Here is a 22,347-nt window from a genome sequence, read left to right on the forward strand (position 1 = left end):
AAGTCCACAGTTAGAATAATATTATTAAGGCCGTGATTAAGCGAACTCGAAAACATCGAGGTTCAAAATTAAAGTTAGGGTAGCCTTATGTCTCTCAATTCTCTAGAGAACGTCGATTGTCAAAAACCCTTCAAATAGCACTTATTCATTGGCAGAAATAGTGGATTAATTATACCAGCTTGTCAATCTGGTCTCTAGGGGTGTTATCGGCCATTTCAAACGATTCTTTTTGGCAAAAAACTTGTAAAAATTTCAGGTAGCTGAAAATATTCTATGGGACTGTTCGAAAACAGGAAAATATGTCGAAAAATGGTTGCATTCATCTTACACATTATTGTCTTCTGCTCATGATAGTACCAACTTTGTTCTACAAGCAATATCCTTCATAGAGTACACTATTGAAAAAGAGTGAGGTATTTTCTAAGATTTCTAAGCAATTAGAGAAAATAGAGCAAAATTCTAGCAAACATTTTGTAGCATCTTCAAGAAGCTACGGCCTGATATTAAAAGCGGTATCTTCCGCCAATGAATACTTGAGTACTTTTTAAATATAAATTTTCGATTTTAACATGGGATTTTCGAGTTCCACCAGTATGTATTTGTATTTGCACCTTTCTTTGACTGTTGTTTTCTCGGTATTGTAGCCCTCCCACAACACATAAGCCATCAATTACCCATCATAACCCATAATAACCCATCAATTCCGTCCGGAACTTCCGTTGCAAGGTCTACCGACATTTCCTAAAATTCAGAAAATTACTTATAAGACTACAGTCAATGATAACACTGTATTCGGTATGGTTACTTAGGAGAGGGTTAGATAGACTTCGTCTGTAGTCTAATAGGTTACTCTCTGTGTTTACCAGATTTGATACCCCTTTCTTACAGGTGATTTATTTATGGACAAATATAAAACCCAAGAATGTAAAATACTAAAATTTTAACCAATTGATATATCTTAAGTTGTTGGATTATGTTTTTTTTTAACTAATTAAACTTTTTACCTTTTGAACCAGCAAAAATATTAAGAGAATTTATTTTTAAGGGGAAAAGGTAAAACTCATAAGAATGTAAAAAAACGCTAATGAGTAAAAAGAGTAAAAAGTTTTGATTATTCGCCTCCCCCTGTCCACCCCACAAAAAAATAAAAGAAAAAACTCTTAACCAGATACGTACCAAGGGAGGAGGGGCCTTTGGCTCCAACTCCACCTCGGATTTCTGGGCGCTTTTATTCAAACTATCAAATATTTTTTTTGTCCCCCCCCCTCAAAAAAAAGAACTCCTGCGCATTTGTCTCCAGAAAAACCATAACAGAAAAATCAAGCTGTATGATTAGCTATCCTGACTATTTCAAAGGCCTTTTACTACTATGTGGTTTATCATGACTTTCCTTAAAAGGAAGGATATCAAAACTTAGTATGTACAGAGGGAGATGGTGGAAATAAAACATATTTTATAAATAACTTTAAAGCAATATTTCGATTTAGACACGTACTTTCACAAACTCTAGAACATTTCAGCCTCGGTGGGGTTTAGCTTAAGCCCCCTGCACCATCATATGTTCGCAATGACATGGTAGCCTATCATAAAGACAGACTAATATATATATATATATATATATATATATATATATATATATATATATATATATATATATATATATATATATATATATATATATATATATATATATATATATATATATCACCTCGTCACCAGAATATATCACCAGAATCCCCTCGTCGATAGACTAATCAGCTTAAGCTAGCTAGCCTAGATAAACTATCAAGATTTTCCAAGGTTAAGCAAGCCCTATTTTGGTAGTAATGGATTTTGATTTAAAATAATTCTTGATATGATAAATTGTGGATCGTAAATTAGTTATTAGGAGTTATTATTAACCATAGAGGAACCGTCACAACTTTCTATACAGGTCTACCCATTTTAGAAACCGAAAAAAGAATGCTTTATTTTGCATATACTGATTTTATTTTGATTTTTCGTCTTGGTTTGTAGGTTGAAGTGGGTGGCGTGGACATTTAGCTTTTATAAAAAAGAAGAAAATGTGAGATTTTATTCGATTACTCTGCTTGAGCTGTATTTATAGCGAAACAGAACAACTTTTGGGTACTTGTATGTTGTAGCGCAGACCACTCAAGTTGTTCATCCTTTGATGCATTGTAGAATCGTTTTTTCGTTAATTTCTTTCTGCTTAGTGCAAGACAAGACAAAAAGAAGTGACAGAATAGATGGGGAATATTTATTTTGGGCTATATTTGCGCATAAGGGGGTGGGATTAAAGTATTTGGACAGTGTCAATTCAGAAAAAAACTATTACTTCATAATATGCCTTTCTGTTTCAGGGGTCATTCTTAAAGAGTTGGGGCAAAATTTAAGCTTTAGTGTAAAGAGTGAGGTATTAACGAGGGGTTAAACCCCCTCATATACATAATAAAACATAAGAATATAAAAGTTCGCTACGTAAGTTAATTCTTAGGTTACGTATATTTTTACTAATATAAACGTTCGTTAGAAATTAAAAGTTCTAGTTGCCTTTTCAAGTAACCAAAAAATTGGAGGGCAACTAGGCCGCTCCCCTCCCTTTTTTTTCTCAAAATCGTCTGATCAAAACTAAGAGAAAGGCATTTAGCAAAAAAAAAAAAGAATTACTATGCAAATTTCATTTTAATAATTTATGTGCGGAGAGCCAAAATCAAACATGCATTAATTCAAAAACATTCAGAAATTAAATAAAAAAAACTACTTTTTTTTAACTGAAAGTAAGGAGCGACATTAAAACTTAAAACGATCAGGAATTACTCCCTGTATGAAAGGGGCTGTTCTCTTCTCAACGCCCCGCTCTTTATGCTAAAGTTTTTTACTGTTTAATAAAGTAGAATCAAACAGTTCATGGTAACGAACTGTACTAAGGAGCGACCCGGCTCAATAGTAACCGCGACTTTAAAAAATGAAATTTTGCTACCAATAGTTACATCAAAAGAATCGCATTTTAATGCTGACTTTAAATACATGAGTTTCATCAAGATCAGTTTTACCCATCAAACGTTACGAGCCTGAGAAAATTTGCCTCATTTTAGAAAATAGGTGGAAACATACCCTAAAATTCATACAATATTAACGAAGATCACACCATCAGATTCAGCGTATCAGAGAACCTTATTGTAGAAGTCTCAAGCTCCTATCTACAAAAATGTGGAATTTCGTATTTTCTGCCAGAAAACAGATCACGGATGCGCGTTTATTTGTTTTTTTTGTTGTTTTTTTCCCCAGGGGTGATCGTATCGACTGAGTGGTCCTAGAATGAGGGCTCATTCTGACAGAAGTTAAAAGTTCGAGCGCCCTTTTTAAGTGACCAAAAAAATTGGAGGGCACCTAGGCTCCCTCCCACGCTAATTTTTTACGAAAAGTCACCGGATCAAAATTCTGAGATAGCCATTTTATTCACCATAGTAAAAAAACCTAATAGCTATGTCTTTAGAGACGACTTTTCCCCCCGCAGTCCCCGTGGCAGGGGCTGCAAGTGACAAACCTTGACCTGTGTTTACATATAGTAATGGTTACTGGGAAGTGTACAGACTTTTTCAGGGGTATTTTTTTGCTTTAGGGGGAGAGTTGAGGGGGGTGAACGAGGGAGGATATTTCCATGGAGGAACTTTTCATGGAAGGATATACTTTCAATGGAGGGGACGCAGGATTTTCTAACATTATTTAAAAAAACAATGAAAAAATAATTATGAAAAGTTTTTTTTCTACTAAAAGTAAGGAGCAGCATTAAAACTTAAAACGAACAAAAATTATTACACATATGAGGGGTTTACCTCCTCGTTATACCTCACTCTTTACGCTAAAGCATTTTTAGTGTTTTCAACTATTTATTCTACGACCTTTGCGATTCAGAGGTCAAAATTTAAGCCTTAGTGTAAAGAGCGAGGTATCGACGAGTGTTGAACCCCCTTATATACGCAATAAAAACATATGAATATAGAAGTTCGTTACGTAAGTTAATTCGTAAGTTACGTATATTTTTTTACCAATGAAAAAGTTTTTAAAAAATTAGAAGCTCTAGTAGCCTTTTTAATTAATCAAAAAATTGGAAAACCTCCCTCGCTTCTTTTTCTCAAAATCCCCCGGTTAATTGCAATTAATTAATATACAAAATTCATTTTAATTATTTTTGTGTTGAGAGCCAAGATTAAAACATTCTTTAATTCAAAAACGTCCAGAAATTAAATAAAAAAGCAAGTTTTTTAAATGACAGTAAGGAGCAACATTAAAACTAAAAACGAATAGGAATTACTCCGTATATGAAAGGGGCTTTTACTCCTCAACGCCCCGCTCTTTACGCTAAAGTTTCTTACTGTTTTAAAAAGTAGAGTTAAAAGAAAGAGTCAAACTTTAGCGCAAAGAGCGAGGCGTTGAGGAGGAAAAGCCCCTTTCATATACGGAGTAATTTCTGTTTGTTTTAAGTTTCAATGTTGCTCCTTACTTTCATTTAAAAAACTTGTTTTTCTTATATTTGATTGAGAGAAAGAGTCAAACTCTAGCCTAAAGAGCGGGGTGCTGAGAAGTTATTTCGGCAGAAATAGTCTTGCATTTACAGAAATAGAATTGCAATCATTTCCGTTTTCGTTGATCGGATATTTGAAATCTCGAATCAGTAATAGTTTAGAAACAAATTTGGGCTATACATTTGCACATTAGTGGGGTGGGGGTAAAGCATAGCATATATTAAATACGTAAATTAACCATTGCTGTATTTAATATATGCTATGCTTTAGGCTAACCGCCCCCCCCCCTAATGTGCAAATATATAATAACTCCATAATGGTGAGTTTGCGGTTGTTTTGCAAGAGAGAAAAGATGTTCAAAGAGTCAAAATGCATCTATTAACAATAGTTTCATGACCCTAAACAATTATTCAGGTAATAGGAACATTGATCATAATTCTTACTTTATAACATGTAGGAAAATTGGAGCTAACTTATTTTGCATGCAGACCCACCATTCTTTAATCCCCCCCCCCTAATGTGCAATACATAGCCCAAATTATATATTTTCCGTTTATTTCGTCACCTGGGTACTTGTGTATTATCCAGAACACACTCAATAAGTGAAGTTAGGTTAGGTATCTTGTATGCGTTCCTTCTCGTAATGTTCCTTCTCACAAGAGTATCAAGTCATGTTGTGTCCATTGACGCACTGTTTTGTTGTGGGTAACAACCCCTTATCTTGGAAAAATATAATTGCCTCTTTCTCAGTCTTTGACAAATCCCATATCTTTATTTCAAAATCCATGTTCAAACACTTTCTTCTATCACTATACGTAGCAAACTAAATTGAGTTTTGTCTTTGTGGCTATGAAACCGGATTTTCTCATAAAATGTATTAACATCGTAGTTTGTCAAACAGTTCGTGGTAACGAACTGTAGTAAGGAGCGACCCGGCTCAATAGTAACCTCAATTTTGAGTAGTAAGGAGCGACCCGGCTCAATAGTAACCTCAATTTTGGTATCAATAGCTACATCAAAAGAATCGCATTTCAATGCTGATTTTAAATATATAAGTTTCATCAAGTTTAGTCTTACCCATCAAAAGTTACGAGCCTGAGAAAATTTGCATTATTTAAGAAAATAGGGGTAAACACCCCCTAAAAGTCATAGAATCTTAACGAAAATGACACCATCAGATTCAGCGTATCAGAGAACCCTACTGTAGAAGTTCTAAGCTCCTATCTACAAAAATGTGGAATTTTGTATTTTTTGCTAGAAGACAAATCACGGGTGCGTGTTTATTTGTTTGTTTGTTTTTTTTTTTTTTTTTCTTTTTCCCAGGGGTCATCGTATCGACCAAGTGGTCCTAGAATGTCGCAAGAGGGCTCATTCTCACGGAAATGAAAAGTTCTAGTGCCCTTTTTAAGTGACCAAAAATATTGGAGGGCATCTAGGCCCCCTCCCACGCTCATTTTTTTTCCAAAGTCAACGGATCAAAATTTTGAGATAGCCATTTTGTTCAGCATAGTCGAAAACCATAATAACTATGTCTTTGGGGATGACTTACTCCCCCACAATCCCTGGGGGAGGGGCTGCAAGTTACAAACTTTGACCAGTGTTAACATATAGTAATGGTTATTGTGAAGTGTACAGACGTTTTCAGGGGGATTTTATTTTGTTTGGGGGTGGGGCTGAGGGGAGGGGGCTATATTGGAGGATCTTTCCTTGAAGGAATCTGTCATGGGGGAAGAAAAATTCAGAGAAAAAGGGCACAGGATTTTCTAGCATTACTATAAGAAAACAATGAAAAATAAACATGAAAACATTTTTTCAAATGAAAGGAAGGAGTAGCATTGAAACTTAAAATGAACAGAGATTATTACGCATATGAGGGGTTCTAAAAATACTTTAGCATAAAGAGCGAGGCATTTAGGAGGAGATAAATACCTCTCTCTTTATGCTAGAGTATTTTTAGTAATTTCAACTATTTATTCTACGGCCTTTCTGATTCAGGGGTCATTCTTAAAGAATTGGGACAAAACTTACGATTTAGTGTAAAGAGCGAGGTATTAACGAGGGTACAAACCCCCTAGTATACATAATAAAAATATAAGATTATGAAAGTTTGTTACGTAAGTTAATTCTTAAGTTACGTATATTTTTTACTAATAAAAACGTTCTTTAAAAATTAAAAGTTCTAGTTGCCTTTTTATGTAACCGAAAAATTGGAGGGCAACTAGGCCTCCTTCTCCACCCCTTATTTCTCAAAATCGTCTGATCAAAACTAAGAGAAAGCCATTTAGCCAAAAAAAGAATTAATATACAAATTTCATTTTAATAATTTATTTGCAGAGAGCCAAAACCAAACATGCATTAATTCAAAAACGTTCAGAAATTAAATAAAAAAAACAACTAATTTTTCTAGCAGAAAGTAAGGAGCGACATTAAAACTTAAAACGAACAGAAATTACTCCGTATATGAAATGGGTTGTCCCCTCCGCAATTCCTCGCTCTTTACGCTAAAGCTTTTAATTGTTTTAAAAAGTAGAATTGTGGCAAACTTACTTTAGACTTAGGTCCTCCCACGCCTGAGGGCGCATAAGGCAGCAACAGTGGTTCGCCACGACGACCTGTCCTGAGCCTTCGACCAAAGCTCCTCCATCGAAGACCTCGCCAGCTTCGCCTCCTTCTCTAACATCCTGCCAACTGTCATTTTGGGTCTCCCTGACTTGCGGAGGCCGGGGGTATCCAACACCATATGTCATGAGGCAGCCTTCCATCACCCATTCGAACCATGTGCCCCCAATACATCCATCGTCGCTTTCTAATGGTATCAAGGATGGGGGTATGATTTGTTATGGTATAAATCTCATCATTTCTTATTCTCTCAGTCCAATGTATATTCAAAATATATCTTAGGCAGTTATTATCGAATGCCCATAGTCGTTTTCCTAGTGGCGCAGTGATACTCCAAGTTTCACAACCATATGTAAGGACGGAGAGGACATTGCTATTATAAATTCTGAGTTTTAGCTTCTGGGAATATTTACTATTTCTCCAAACATTTCTGAGACAATTGAAGGCAGAGCCAGCCAATGCTATTCGGCACAAAATTTCTCTTTCAGGATTGGCATCTTGCGTAAGAATGCTGCCTAGATATTTGAACTCTCTCACTACTTCAATTTCCTCATTGTTGACCAAAAGTCCCTCAGCTAAGTCAGGAATGACTGCATTTGATATTGATTTAGTCTTGTTAGCGCTTATGGAGAGTCCAACAGCATTTGCCACACGCTCAAGTTCATTTATATTGTGTTGTATATCTTCTGATTCGTGAGCGAAGAGTGCAATATCGTCCGCAAAAACACCATCATGAAGGGTTCTTAGTGGGTTTAATTGTAGACCCCCACTGAAGCTACATCCACGAAGCACAAAATCTATGACTATGCCAAATAACAGTGGCGATAGAATGCAGCCCTGCCTTACACCCGACTGAACAAACCAGTCCGTTAGGCCACCCTCGGTTTGTACTGCACACTTAATATCGAGGTAAAGCGCTTTAATTATATTTACAATTTTAATCGGGATCCCGTAATGTATTAAGATTTTCCACGTGGTCTCGCGGTGTATCGAGTCGAAGGCCTTGAGAAAGTCAATAAATACTACGAGTAATTGAACCTGCCATTCGTTAGATGGCATGTCACTCCTTACTTTCAGCTAAAAAAATTAGTTTTTTTTTTATTTAATTTCAGAATAGAACCTAACTTTACTATTTGAGTGTGTTGTAAATAATACACAAGTACTGTCACTTGTCTCTGTGACTGTGAAACCGGTTTTTCAAATCTAACCAAAGCCTGATTCTTGAATGAGTGTTTCGTTTAATTACCAAGTATCAAGAGACATATTACATCGCGAAGCACATTCCCAGTCATATTCTATATAGATAATATATGACTTAATATGACTAAATATGATTATATAGAATGACTAAATATATGACTATATAGAAAATCGTATGACTTAAGCCAGATATATGGCTTAAAGCTCTATGCAAGACTCTGGCTCTATTTAAAAAATCTTAATCTCTTTAGTCTAAAAAGACAATATAAAGTCAAAGGTTTTCCATTTTAATTTTCAGATTATAGTACCTATAGTCCATTTATCGTAGTTTTAGCGAACAATCTACATAACTCACTATCATTTTGCTAGCGAAGTAGTTTTTTGGTATTTATGTATTGTCCCAACCACACTCAAGATGGGAAATTAGGTTAATCCTTATGAAATATACCAAAATATGATGAAAATATACTTTATTAACACAATTATGGAAACTAAAGAAAAAAAAGTGCCCAGAATGCCCAGAATGCATAACATTAAATACAAAACCTAACATAACCGAAATAACAACTTTATGTTACGATAAGCGATAGTTTAAATTATACATTATATATTATACATACATAAATACATATAATACATAAATATATATATTATACGATAAATTAGATTATACAACTTTATACATTAAAATGTTCAATTAAAATACAGCTTCAATGTAGTCTATCTCATTGAACCTAAGCTAATTGTCTGCGTATACATTATGTTAAACCGGTTCTTAACTCACACGAAACAGATCAAGAAGTTGAATATGGTCGGGATAATAAATAAATACCAGTCTTGTTTGCATTTAGTGATATTGTAGGTAGTTGACACGTGTGACGCAATATCGCGTTATTTTCCGCGGTTCATTCATTTTTCGCAACACCGAAATTAGCAGCTTTCAACCCTGATGTTATAGATCTATACGTTTTTGGGGGATCTAATTACTATTTCACTAAGGAAAATTACACTATTTCGCTTTCGGGTAATGAAAATCCGACTTTGTAATACTAAAATACCACATTTTAAAGAGTCAGTCATCTTTTCGGCTGGACCCAGTTTCAAGCATTTTGTATCAAAATTGCATTTTTGGTCGTTTACTCGTAGTTTGGACAAAAAGAGACGCCTTTAAAATTGCTAATTTAATGTTTTCTAACAGTTACGAACTGGTTGATAACCAGTACTTGAAAAAAATAATTTCTCTCCGCTTTAAGTTTTAATTTTGCTCCTTACTTTCGGTTGTAAAAACTTTTTATTTATTTAATTTCTGAGTTTTTTTAAGTAATGCCAGGGAATCTGGCCCGACCATCACGGGGAATCCCCCTTAACTAGAAAATATCCTCTAGACAGTTCAGTACCGATGAAAATATATCCGAAAACTTACCCTTAACAACTCTACACCTAAAATTGAGACGGAAAAGAGAAAATAAGACATTTAAAAAGATTTTTTAATAGGAATTCTGGCAAATTCCGCATTACATCATTTCCCCTGACAAGGCCACCCCCTGGAAACTTCCCTCCCAATAGAAAATCCCCCCGTGGAAAAAAAAAACACAGAAGAAAATTCCTCCCCACACGAAAATGTATACATGCTTCACAATAACAAATACTATGTGTAAAAAATGGGAAATTTTTAGAACTTAAAGAAAATTCCCCTGGGGCTGTGGGAGGGGGGTCGTGTTGCATCCGTATGGTAAATTTATTTGGCCTTTCAACTATGATGAGCAAAACGACTATCCAAGATTTTTGACCGAACGACTTTGAGGGAAAAAGGGTGGGGATGGAGCTAGTTGCTCTCCAAACTTTTTGGTCACTTAAAAAGGGCATGAGATTATTAACTTTTAATTTGCGTTTGAATCAGCCTTATCTTGATATTCTAGGACCAGTGGTTCAATACGATCCTCCATGGGAGAAAAAAAAAACAAAAAAAAAAACAAACAAACAGATAAACACGTATCCTTGATATTTCTTCTGGTAAAAATACAAAATTTCACATTTTTGCAAATGGGAGCTTGAAACCACTATAGTAGGATTTTCTGATAGGCTACGTTGAATTTGGTGGTATGACTTTTAATAAGATTCTAATATTTTTAGGGGGTATTTCCCCCTCTTTTGAAAATCAGGCAATTTTTTTCAGGAACGCAGCCTATAATCAGTAAAACAAATTTATATATTTAAAATTAGCATAATAAGAATCACTTATTCTTTTGATATATCTATTGGTATCAAAATTCCGTTTTTTAGAGTTTCGGCTACTATTGAGCCGGGTCGCTCGTCACTTACAGTTTGGTGCCACGAACTGTTTGAAATGGAGAAGATCCACATTTAAATAAATTAGAGTAAAAATAATGATCCTGACTTTCAGATTTGATAAATGTTATGTAAATATCATGCAACAATGTTTCTACTGATGAAACCAAATTTTTTCCGTGAAAGAACATTTCTTGCAAAAATGTTTTTTTTTAAGTTAGTTTTAGTCTGAATGCGAACTAATAATGATGGTTTCATTTAATACCTTAGAACCTTTCAAACTAGTTTCTTTTGGTTTGAAATATTTTGGCTAGTGGCATAATAACTCTCAGGAGCATGCAGTGAAGGAATTTATTGTGTAAAGTGTAAATTATGCTGTAGCCTTGAGAAGGCATAGGGGTTGTGAGCCTTCCACATTTTAAATGTGTTCACTTTTTTAACTTTATTAAATAAAAATTATTAAGAATTTAAGGAATAAATGTCATCATATGTAGGGGAGAGTGTGGTACCTTTGACTACTTTGTGTAAAATTTTTTTTTTTTAAACTGTATTTCAATATGAAATGATTTATTGGATTCACGACAAGCTTTAGCTTTTACAACACACATTTAATCTCTGGAATATATGTCTTGTTATTTTTTCTAGAGAAAATTTAGGTCACAAAATGGACGTTAGTTAGTCAAAGGTACAACATAGGTGATGTTCCTTTGACCTCCCTATGTTGTACCTTTGACCCCTTACATAAATAAGTACAAAACAAACAGGGACACATTTCGGGTACTATTGGTTCTTTAGCAAGTATCAACTATTCTAAGTTAAATATTGACAAATGAATTTCAAATCGTAAATGTTCAATTTAACAAGCTTTCAAAAATGTTTCAATTTAATTGTTTAATTATAAATTAATTAACTAATTAAATTAAATTAATTAATTTTTAATATTTAATAAATAAATTAATTAATTAATGTAATTAAAGATTAATGTTTAATCAAATGAAATGATTCAATTTAACAGACTTTTACTTGAACTGGAAGCTTCAATAAAATATATGATTGATCAATGATTGATCAAAATATATGATTGATCAATAAAATATATGATATGATTGATATTCCTTTTGATCAATTCTTACAAATCTAAAGGACTTTGTACCATCTAGTTTCTTCAGATCTTCCTAGACAACGCTGGTTTTCATGCTACGAATGATATTAAACAAAAAAATCAATTTTTTTTAACTGGAAGTAAGGAGCGACATTAAAATTTAAAACGAACAGAAATTAAAGTTTTAATGCCGCTCCTTACATTCAGTTAAAAAAACTTGTTTTTTTATATTTAATTTCTGAACGTTTTTGAATCAATGCATGTTTTGATTTTGGCTCTCCACAGATGAATAATTAAAACAAAATTTGCATATTTATTTTTTTGGCTAAATAGCTTTCTCATAGTTTTGATCGAAAGATTTTGAGAAAAAAGGAGCGGGGGAGGAGGCCTAGTAGCCCTCCGATTTTTTGGTTACTTAAGCAACTAGAACTTTTAATTTTTTACGAATGTTTTTATTAGTAAAAGATATAATTAACTTAAAAATTAGCTTACATAACGAACTTCTGTATTATCATGTGGGGATTCATCCCCTCGTCAGTACCTCGCTCTTTACACTAAAGCTTAAATTTTGCCCCAATTTATTAAAAATCACCCCCGACTCACAAAAGCCGTAGAATAAATAGTTGAAATTACAAAAAATGCTTCAGCGTAAAGAGCGAGGTACTAGGAGGAGGTGAGCCCCTCATATGTGTAATAATTTCTGTTCGTTTTAAGTTTTAATGCTGCTCTTTACTTTAACTTGAAAAAACCTTTTCATATTTATTTTTTCATTGTTTTTTTTAATGCTAGAAAATCCTGTGCTCCCTTTATGGAAATTTTCTTCCCCCATGACAAATTCCTCCATGGAAAGTTTTTTTTCAAAATTTTTTATCATACTGGCGATCTAAAAAAAAATGATCGGATGTATTTGGGGAAAACGGACCTCGTGGCGGAGCTAGTTGCCCTCAGATCACTTCTGAATCCTAAAAAAGGTGCTAGAACTTCCAATTTCCAATTGAATGGGCCCACTCCAAAGCATATACAATGACCTCTTCCATGTGAAGGGTCCCTGGGAAAATGAAAATAAACTATAATGGAACGTTGGAGCCCTAAGGCCTTTACTACAGGCAACGCTATGGCGTTGCCTTCGATTTAAAAACAGTTTTATGGATATCCCTACATGAAAAAGTAAATCTTTTCTGCTATAAAAATATTGACTGCCAGGCCCAGCTAGAGTAACTGGGAAGTATATTAGTCATTTAACTGCTAAGTGTACTGCTTTAACTGCTAACTGCATTTAACTGCCAACTGTTAAGCATCTCCATAATTGTAAATTCTAAAAAGAGCAGAAAAATGCTCCATAACATTTTATTTCCCCTTTTATACAACATTTTATTCCCCATTTTAAGTAACTGGGAAGTATATTAGTCATTTAATTGCTAAGTGTCAGGAGCCATATAGCCATATCTTGCCACATCTTATATATATATATATATATATATATATATATATATATATATATATATATATATAATTATAAATATAATTATATTAATATATTATTATATTAATATAATATATTATATTATATATATATTATTATTATAATATATTAATAATATTATTATAATATATATAATTATATATTATAATTATATAATTATTATAATTATATATAGCCATATCTTGGGGCATTTTTTTGTCTAATGTTTGTACTTGTTAAGCATCTCCATAATTGTAAATTCTAAAAAGAGCAGAAAAATGCTCCACAACATTTTATTTCGCCTTTTATAACAGTAATACACAAGGGAGTGATATGTAATAATTTTACATATGGATTTGTTTTTGTTTTACGGTTATCGGATGGAGAAAAAACGTTCTAAGGTTTTTCTTTCTGCTCTCCTGAGAATGTGCAATTATGTAGATACGTCTTGTTGATAACCGAAATCCATATATATTACTGATGTGATCATGTCTTTACTGCTCATTTTAACACTTATTTATTTTTTGACCCTATCATATTTTTATTCTTATTTATATTCTTATTTATTTTTTGACCCTATCATAGAATATCCTTTACATATATCACACAGCGTATACATGAAAATGAAGAGTAGTTTTTATTTTATATTGGTTCTTTATTACAAAAGAGAATTTGTGTTGACAAATTTAAATTCTCTTTATTTACTTTATTTATTCTCTTTATTGTTATTATCTATTGTTCATTCAAATTTTCTTTATTTTACAAAAAAGCTCCTGCTTTTCTGGACAAGTTTTTGAAAACTTACAGTTTAATAAAGAATGGCTTTAATATCAATAATTATAATTTCAAAATAAACCGCTATAAAACACGCAATTATAAATAAACCATTCTTCTCTCTTATTTCCCATACATTCCATAACTAGATCCATATGATGGGTACCCCATTCCATAGCTAGATCCGTATGATGGGTATCCCATTCCATAGCTAGATCCGTATGATGGGTATCCCATTCCATAGCTAGATCCGTATGATGGGTATCCCATTCCATAGCTTGATCCATATGACGGATGGCCATAGGATGGAGATTGGCGACACGGAGATTGGTAAGAGCGATAGCTCTTATGTTTTGTTGCTGCTCCCTCCAATCCTTCTTTTTCTAATGTCTCTGCTTCAGAAATGTCTCTTCTCCCTCTATAACCACTGCCATAAGAGCTGTAAGATGGGTGGCCATAGCTATTTGAGCTGTAACAAGGGTGACTGTAACTACGGTACTTATAGTGTTTTGTTTCCGCAACTTCTAGTCCTTCTTTCATTGGCGCTTCTAGATCAAGAGTATTTCTTTTCCATCTGTAGCCGTTGCTAAAGAAAGTATAAGATGGTTGGCCATGGCTATATGAAGGATTATTGCCATCATATCCATGTGATGGATAGTGATCTGTTCCAGCAGCTAGTGGCACTTCTTCAGCCAATATGGCAGCAACGCCAACCGCCAAAAAAAAGATCTAAGAAAGAAAGAAACGTCAGTAAACTAGAATTCCTTAATTTAGCTTCCATGTAAGGGTATAAGCCATATATTAAAGATCTTACAGTAATCATCATTTAAAATTCTGACTATATAACACTCTGTCATCAAAATATAATAGCGGAGTGTCTTTTTCTGAGGATTGTTAAAGGGAGGGGTTCATTTCTTGAATTTAACCAGGCTTAGACAAACCGTAGTGCAAAATAGTAATTATATTCGTGGCATGAATAGGTTTTGTGGGCTTGTTGAGTTTTTGAGCACATCAGACATTTAAAGTTCATTTTTGTTAATGTAAGGATAAGTTTGTCTTCTAATAAAATACTTATAAAAACAATATCAAAAATGATATTATTTATTAGGGAATTGTTTGAGAAGAAAAATTAATTTTCTTCTCAAACAAAAATATAGTTTTTTATCTTGTTGCTAGTGTAGTAATAAAGAAATTTTTAAGAGCACTTCATTAATTACCGGGTGAATTTGCTGAAAACAGGTAAAATTTTTGTTGTAAGGGTTGATTTGTTTTCTATAAAAAAAATTTGGTGTTATTGAGGGTATAATAATGTATATTTCATAATATTTAGTTCCTGGACACAAATATAAAGAATTCGCGAACATATACTTTAATGTAAAAAAAAAAGTTAAAAGTACTTCAGTGAATAAATGGTGAAACTAGATTCCAAAAGAATAATTTAACATTCATTTTAAGGAACATAATTTACAATTCCCATCGTCCTTGATCTTCCTTTACAAGCAATTTCATTACGGACGCAAAAAGATAAAAGTTGATAATATTTTGGAAGAAGAGGAAGATAAGAATGTGAAATATGATTTGAAGATTATAAGCAAAGGTCAACTTATAATCAATCGGTCAATCGCTCAAGTAGGGTTCTAATAATAATAATAAGTTTCTTGAATCTCAAACGAGCCCAGTTTGAGAATTAATTTGAATTCCATCATTTCTATATCTATACATATACAAAAAAGTTGTTTGTTTGTCTGTTGACTGACGTCATGTTTGTTTGTCGACTGACGTCATGTTTGTCGACTGACGAAATTACAGACCGGGACACTGGGACACAAATGACGACCGGGACGCAGGGAATATAAATGACAACCGGGACACTCAAAGAGAAATTGCAGACTGGGACACTGGGACACAAACAACGACTGGGACACAGGGAATATAAATGACGACCGGGACACAGGGAATGTTCGACTAGCAATCACCTTCAACAAAGCTCAAGGGCAATAATTAGAATGATGAAGAATAGATCTGAATACGGATTGTTTTTCCTATGGACAATTATATGTTGCATGCTCAAGAGTCGGTGAACCTGACAATCTATTTATATGCACAGACAATGGGACAGCGAAGAATGTTGTATATTTGCATGTTTTACGTAGTTAAAAACATATATATATATATATATATATATATATACTAGCTGTTGGGGTGGCGCTTCGCGCCACCCCAACACCTAGTTGGTGGGGGCGCTTCGCGCCCCCCCCAAGCCCCCCCGCGCGCGTAAGTCGTTACGCGCCATAATAGTTACGCGCCATTGTAGTTGTGTCCCTATGTCCCACCTGTGAATATAGATATATATATATATATATATGGTTTTAACTACGTAAAACTTGCGAATATACAACATTCTTTGCTGTCCCATTGTCTTTGCATATAAATAGATTGTCAGGTTATCCCCCTGTTTCCCCCGGTGTCCCCGTTGTAGTTGTGTCCCTGTGTCCCGGTCGTTATTTATATTCCCTGTGTCCCGGTCGTCATTTGTATCCCGGTGTACCGGTCTGTATATACATTCGTTTTTTAGTTTTGTTTTTCTCCTTTATTTTTTTCCTTTTTTTTTCTTTTTTAGTTTATTTAGATTTTTAGATTTTTTAGTTTTTTTATTAGTTTTTAGTTTTTTTTTCTTTTTAGTTTTTTTGTAGTTTTTACCTTCTTTTTAGTTTTGTTAATTTTTTTTTTTACTTGTGTCCTGGTCGTCATTTATACTCCCTGTGTCCCGGTGCTTTGTTGATTGCTAATCGAACATTCCTTTTGTCCTGGTCGCTTTCTCTTTGAGTGTCGTCATTTATTTTTTTCTTTTTTAGTTCTTTTAGTTTTTACCTTTTTTAGTTTTTTTTTAGTTTTTAGTTTTTTTAGTTTTTTACCTTTTTTTAGTTTTTTTAGTTTTTTAGCTTTTTTATTTTTTTTATTAGTTTTTAGTTTTTTTGTAGTTTTTGCCTTTTTTTTTAGTTTTTTGTCCTGGTCGCTTTCTCTTTGAGTGTCGTCATTTATTAGTTTTTTCCTTTTTTTTTTTAGTTTTTTATTGGTTTTTACCTTTATTTTAGCTTATTTTTCAGTTTTTTCCTTTTTTTTAGTTTTTTTTTATTTTTTATTTTTTTTAGTTTTTTACCTTTTTTTAGTTTTTTTAGTTTTTTTAGTTTTTTAGCTTTTTTACTTTTTTTATTAGTTTTTAGTTTTTTTTTGTAGTTTTTGCCTTTTTTTAGTTTTTTCAGTTTTTTTTTTAGTTTTTTATTGGTTTTTACCTTTATAGTTTTTTTAGTTTTTTAGCTTTTTTATTTTTTTTATTAGTTTTTAGTTTTTTTTGTAGTTTTTGCCTTTTTTTAGTTTTTTCAGTTTTGACGTCACCTAATCCAGTTTTTTCAGGTGACGTCACCTGACACATCCATCCACACATCCATCCACACATCCACAGACAGACAACTTATTTTTATATATATAGATATATATATATATATATATATATATATATATATATATATATATATATATATATATATATATATATATATATATATATATATATATATATATATATATATATATATATATATATATATATATATATATATATATCACAGGTAGGACACAAGGACACATCTACAATGGCGCATAATTAATATGGCGTGAAAAAAGCTAAAAAAAGAAAAAACCTAAAAAGGAAAAAACTTAAAAAAAGAAAAAAAGAAAAAAGGTAAAAAAGAAAAAAGGTAAAAAAGAAAAAAAAGCTAAAAAAACTAAAAAAGAAACTATATCTATATATTTATAAAAATAAGTTGTTTGTATACATGTTTGTTTGTGGGTTTGCATATGACGTCACTCTAAGTATATACGGCTTTGTATATGACGTCATTATAAGATGACATTACACAAATGACAACCGGGACACAGGGAATATAAATGACGACCGGGACACTCAAAGAGAAATTACAGACCGGGACATAAATGACGACCGGGACACAGGGAATATAAATGAGGACCGGGACACTCAAAGAGAAATTACAGACTGGGACACCGGGACACAAATGACGACCGGGACAAAGGGAACATGAATAACGACCGGAACACAGGGACACAACTACAACGGGAACGCCGGGGGGCACAGGGGGATACATAAATGACGACGGGGACACAGGGAATGTTTGATGAGCAATCACCATCAACAAAGCTCAAGGGTAATCATTAGAATAATGAGGTATAGTATCTGAATACGGATTGTTTTTTCCATGGACAATTATATATTGCATGTTCAAGAGTCGGTAAACCTGACAATCTATTTATATGCACAGACAATGGGACAACGAAGAATGGACAGGGGGGCACGATGCGCCCCCACCAACTAGGTGTTGGGTGGTGCGAAGTGCCACCCCAAAAGCTAGTTATTTATATAATCTTTATATATCTATAATATTAAATCAATTTAGTAAATGGTCAATAATATTTTTGACTATTATTTATTTATGATCACGATTATTTAATTATTATTAGTTATTTGTATTTAATCATTTTAATAATTATTTAATAATTATTTAATATATTATTTAAGGTACTTACGGGTATAATTAGAAGCTTATCAGCAAAGGTCAAGCTTATAAAGGTTAAAGCTTAGCATAAATTAAATACAGCAGTGATTAGGTTACGCATTTGATATATGGTATGCTTTACCCCACCCCCTATTGTGCAAATATATAGCCTAAATTTGCCTCTAAACTATTATATATTCATCATATTTGGTTTCATTTCATTAGCATTAATCGAACTTCACTTCCCGACTGTCTATTATATAACCGATAAGTACCTAGCTCAATTTCGTTAAGGCTATGGTGACAAAACTATTTATCCATCAATCAAGACTTGTGAAAATTGATCCTCTTTTCTGACAAGTCTTGTTTGATGGATAAATAGTTATGTCACCATAGCCTTAACGAAATTGAGCTAGGTACATAACGGTTGTATAATATACACTCAGGAAGTGAAGTTCGATTTATGCTAATCGTCTAATAAACTAACCGTACTGTTAATCTTTTTTAACAAATATTCCCTATTTTCAGATAATCTGGCTATTTTTGAACCATATTAGGATTCCAAGAAAATATTAAAAAAAAAACTGAAAAAAGTACACACAGATACGTTTTTTATCACTTTTACTGAAAATATTTGAAAACAGAACGATAAAAAATACATGAGGTGAAAACAATAATAAATTTTAGCAAGTGCTTGCTTATCAAAACAAACTTTCATCCTGGCTTGCAGGTCATAACCTTTTCTTTTGTTTTTCCAATATAACACCGTCTCACGCACCGTCTCACGTCTCACCAATAACACCGTCTCACCGTCTCAATAACACCGTCTCACCGTCTCACCAATAACGCCGTCTCACGCATAGCTTCAACAGTCGGGCCGAAAGATAACTCGAGAAAATTATGGAATCATTATTCAAAATTTTCAGTGATCCCACCCTAATTGATTGACGGTTGTCAACAGGAATTGTGTTTTAGTAGGTTCAATTTCTAATCCTACTTCCCATAGATGAGATAGTAATGTCATAACTGTTAGCAGTTGTTTGTGCTTCGTTCGAAGCTGCACTCTAAGATTCTAAAGTTCTAAATTTACAGTTAACGGGTTCAGTGTCTAAAACTTGCGTTTTAATATTAATATAATTAATTATAATTATTATTAATTATTAACTAATTATGATTAATTATTAATAACATAATAATAATAAGGATAGGTTTGTTTTCTAATAAAATACTTATAAACCCAGTATAAAAAATGATATCCTTTATTAGGGGTGTGACAAAATTAATTTTCTTCCCAGACAAAAATATAGTGTTTTATCTTGTTACTAGTGTAGTAATAAAGAGTACTTTTGAGCACTTCATTAATTACCTGGTGAAATTGCTGAAAACAGGTAAAATTTTTGTTCTAAGGGTTGATTTGTTTTCTGTAAAAGACTTTTGATGTTATTGGGGGTATAATAATGTATATTTTATAACATTTAGTTCTTAAATGTAAATATAAAGAATTCAATACATATACTTTAAAGAAAAAAAAACAATTTAAGAGTACTTCAATGAATTAATGGTGAAATTGGGTTCTCAAAGACGAAAGGTATTAGACAGAAAAGACGAAATGGTATAAGATATGGGACCTGTTAATAATTTTAATTTGTGTCTGGAAGTTTAAAAAAAAAGGGTTTTTGCATTTATAATTTAGATATTCTCAATTATATTCAAAAATAAGCCTATTAAACACAGATCTGCGGGAATAGAGGGGGGTAAGTGTTCCGGGTTGTGGCAAAACAAGCTAAGAATGAACTTGTAAAAACAAACTTCCAAAAAAGGAACTAATTGAACATTCGAATAAAATTTTTATATCAAAATATATAAAAAATAAACAAAATATAAAAACATATTCAAAATATCAGAATTGTATTTTGATATTCAAGTTATACAAATTTTAGTATCTGACTGTTGTCCCATGCTTTTCCCTTCTGTTTTGCTTTACTGTTATATTTTTGCATGGAAATGGCAGAGCGACACAACGAACGGCTTTGAGGTTATAACAGATATTTGCTACCCATCTATACAGTTATTCTAGATAGGAGACCCTGCTGTTAATTTTAAGAGTTTTTTATGGGGCAGCAATCCGCAAAAATAAAGGCAGGCAACGATTTTGTTACGATACAAAAAAAAACACAAAAAAATAACAAAAAAAAACAAACAAAAAAACAAAAAAAAAACGAACTAAACTATCTATGGTCGGGGCTGTTTTTGTTTCTAATGGAAATACCAAAACTGTGTTTTTCACTATCAATCGGCTAGTTGGTGCCCCTCCAAATTTCCCCTTTATTCCCCATTAATTCTTTTAATTAACAGAGTTTCAAAAAACACACTCCCTTTGTCGATTATGTTTAACTATAGGTACCTAATTAGATATAATGACACTTTTATTTCATTTTATTGTTTTCTCCGATTGAAATAATAGTCAAGAAGTGCAATGGGGGGCTGGGATCAACCATCCTGTGCTTTCATACATCCTTCACCCTTCCTGTTTATTTTCCCTAAATTTCTCCAGGTACCCATTTAGGGCTGGGTTGACTTTGGCTGAGCTTACAGAGTCATACCACTGAACCCATCCCAAATTAAATAATGGCTAATACAGGAGTTGAAAAATTAAGGGTAACTAAAAAAAAAGGAATAGCTTATGCATTATAGGTACAAGTTTAATAAGTATATAAACTCTTAGATTTGAAAGATCAAACAAGCCGAATCCCGTCAATTTTTGCGTTTCAATCTTGACACGAGATCCATGAACTGAAAGCTATAAGTGATAAATAGTTGGTCTCACCAAGACAATTGAAAAGATAGTTATTAAATGCTTACATATTTCATTGTGATTATCGTATGCACGTAATTACACGTGTGATTATTGCACGTGTAACTATGCACGTAATTACTGAAAAGACTGAAACCCAACTGAAGTATCCAAGAAATATTTAGCTTTAAATATAAGTAGAATTTCCCAAAGCTACGTCACTAAATCCGGGAAGATGAACATATAGACGCGGTTTTTGACGAAAAAAACCCGCTAGATTCATCAATTAATAAAATCCAAAACCATATTACATAATGAAAACAAGAAAAGTCAGTGACTTAGTATAAATTACAGGCTCAGACAGCAAGGGTGGAGGAATTATACCATAAGCTTTTCTCAAGCTTCTATCCACCATTATGAAATCCAAAAAAAAATTTAAATACACTTTCAAGATTGGCAAAACGCCCAGTTTTTTATTTATATTTAGGATTTTTGTTCAGTATTTAATTATAATAACAAAAACTGCAAAGAAAACAAGGTTAAGACCTAAAACAACAGGCCCATATCTATGCAGGGGGAGGGGTGATCCCCCACTGGATTTTGTCTGACTCGTGTAAATGAATTAAAAGTGCTTATAAACAAATCGTGGATGTGTGTTCAAAGTTCTTTTGCATCTCCCCCCTCCCTCCCCGGTGGAAAATATTCTCTTCCTTAACAGAAAATCTTGGCTATGGCCTTGTTAAAAAATCAAGATAAAACCGTCAAAGAGGATACGTTTATCTCCTCAATCTCCATGTCCACGAGGTCTTAAGTTTTCCCTTTTTAACTCTGGCATATATGACGATTTACTACCCACAAATTTACTGGATTTCGCCTTCAATAGGAAATTACTTTTTTGATTAATAACCGATATTCCAATTAATACATGCTTACAAGGAGAAGAAGGGAACAAGATCAGGGAGGGGGAACATGCTGGCTTTTAGTTTCACTGATTTTTTGTTCGCTAC

The 22,347-nt window shown here is 33.0% G+C and overlaps 1 protein-coding gene across 1 annotated transcript; it reads right to left on the reverse strand.

Annotated features, from left to right (window-relative positions):
* Nucleotides 1-14,024: 14,024 nt before the first annotated feature.
* On the reverse strand, nt 14,025-21,541 carry LOC136040764 (shematrin-like protein 1). The gene is made up of 2 exons (XM_065725085.1): nt 21,409-21,541; nt 14,025-14,704 (listed from the first exon to the last, which is right to left on the reverse strand). Exons 1-2 carry the CDS (start codon nt 21,415-21,417, stop codon nt 14,099-14,101), a joined length of 615 nt encoding a protein of 204 aa, XP_065581157.1. The 5' UTR covers nt 21,418-21,541; the 3' UTR covers nt 14,025-14,098.
* Between the last annotated feature and the right edge of the window lie 806 nt (nt 21,542-22,347).

Source organism: Artemia franciscana, chromosome 21, assembly GCF_032884065.1.
Source record: "Artemia franciscana chromosome 21, ASM3288406v1, whole genome shotgun sequence".
Taxonomy (NCBI): Eukaryota; Metazoa; Arthropoda; class Branchiopoda; order Anostraca; family Artemiidae; genus Artemia; species Artemia franciscana.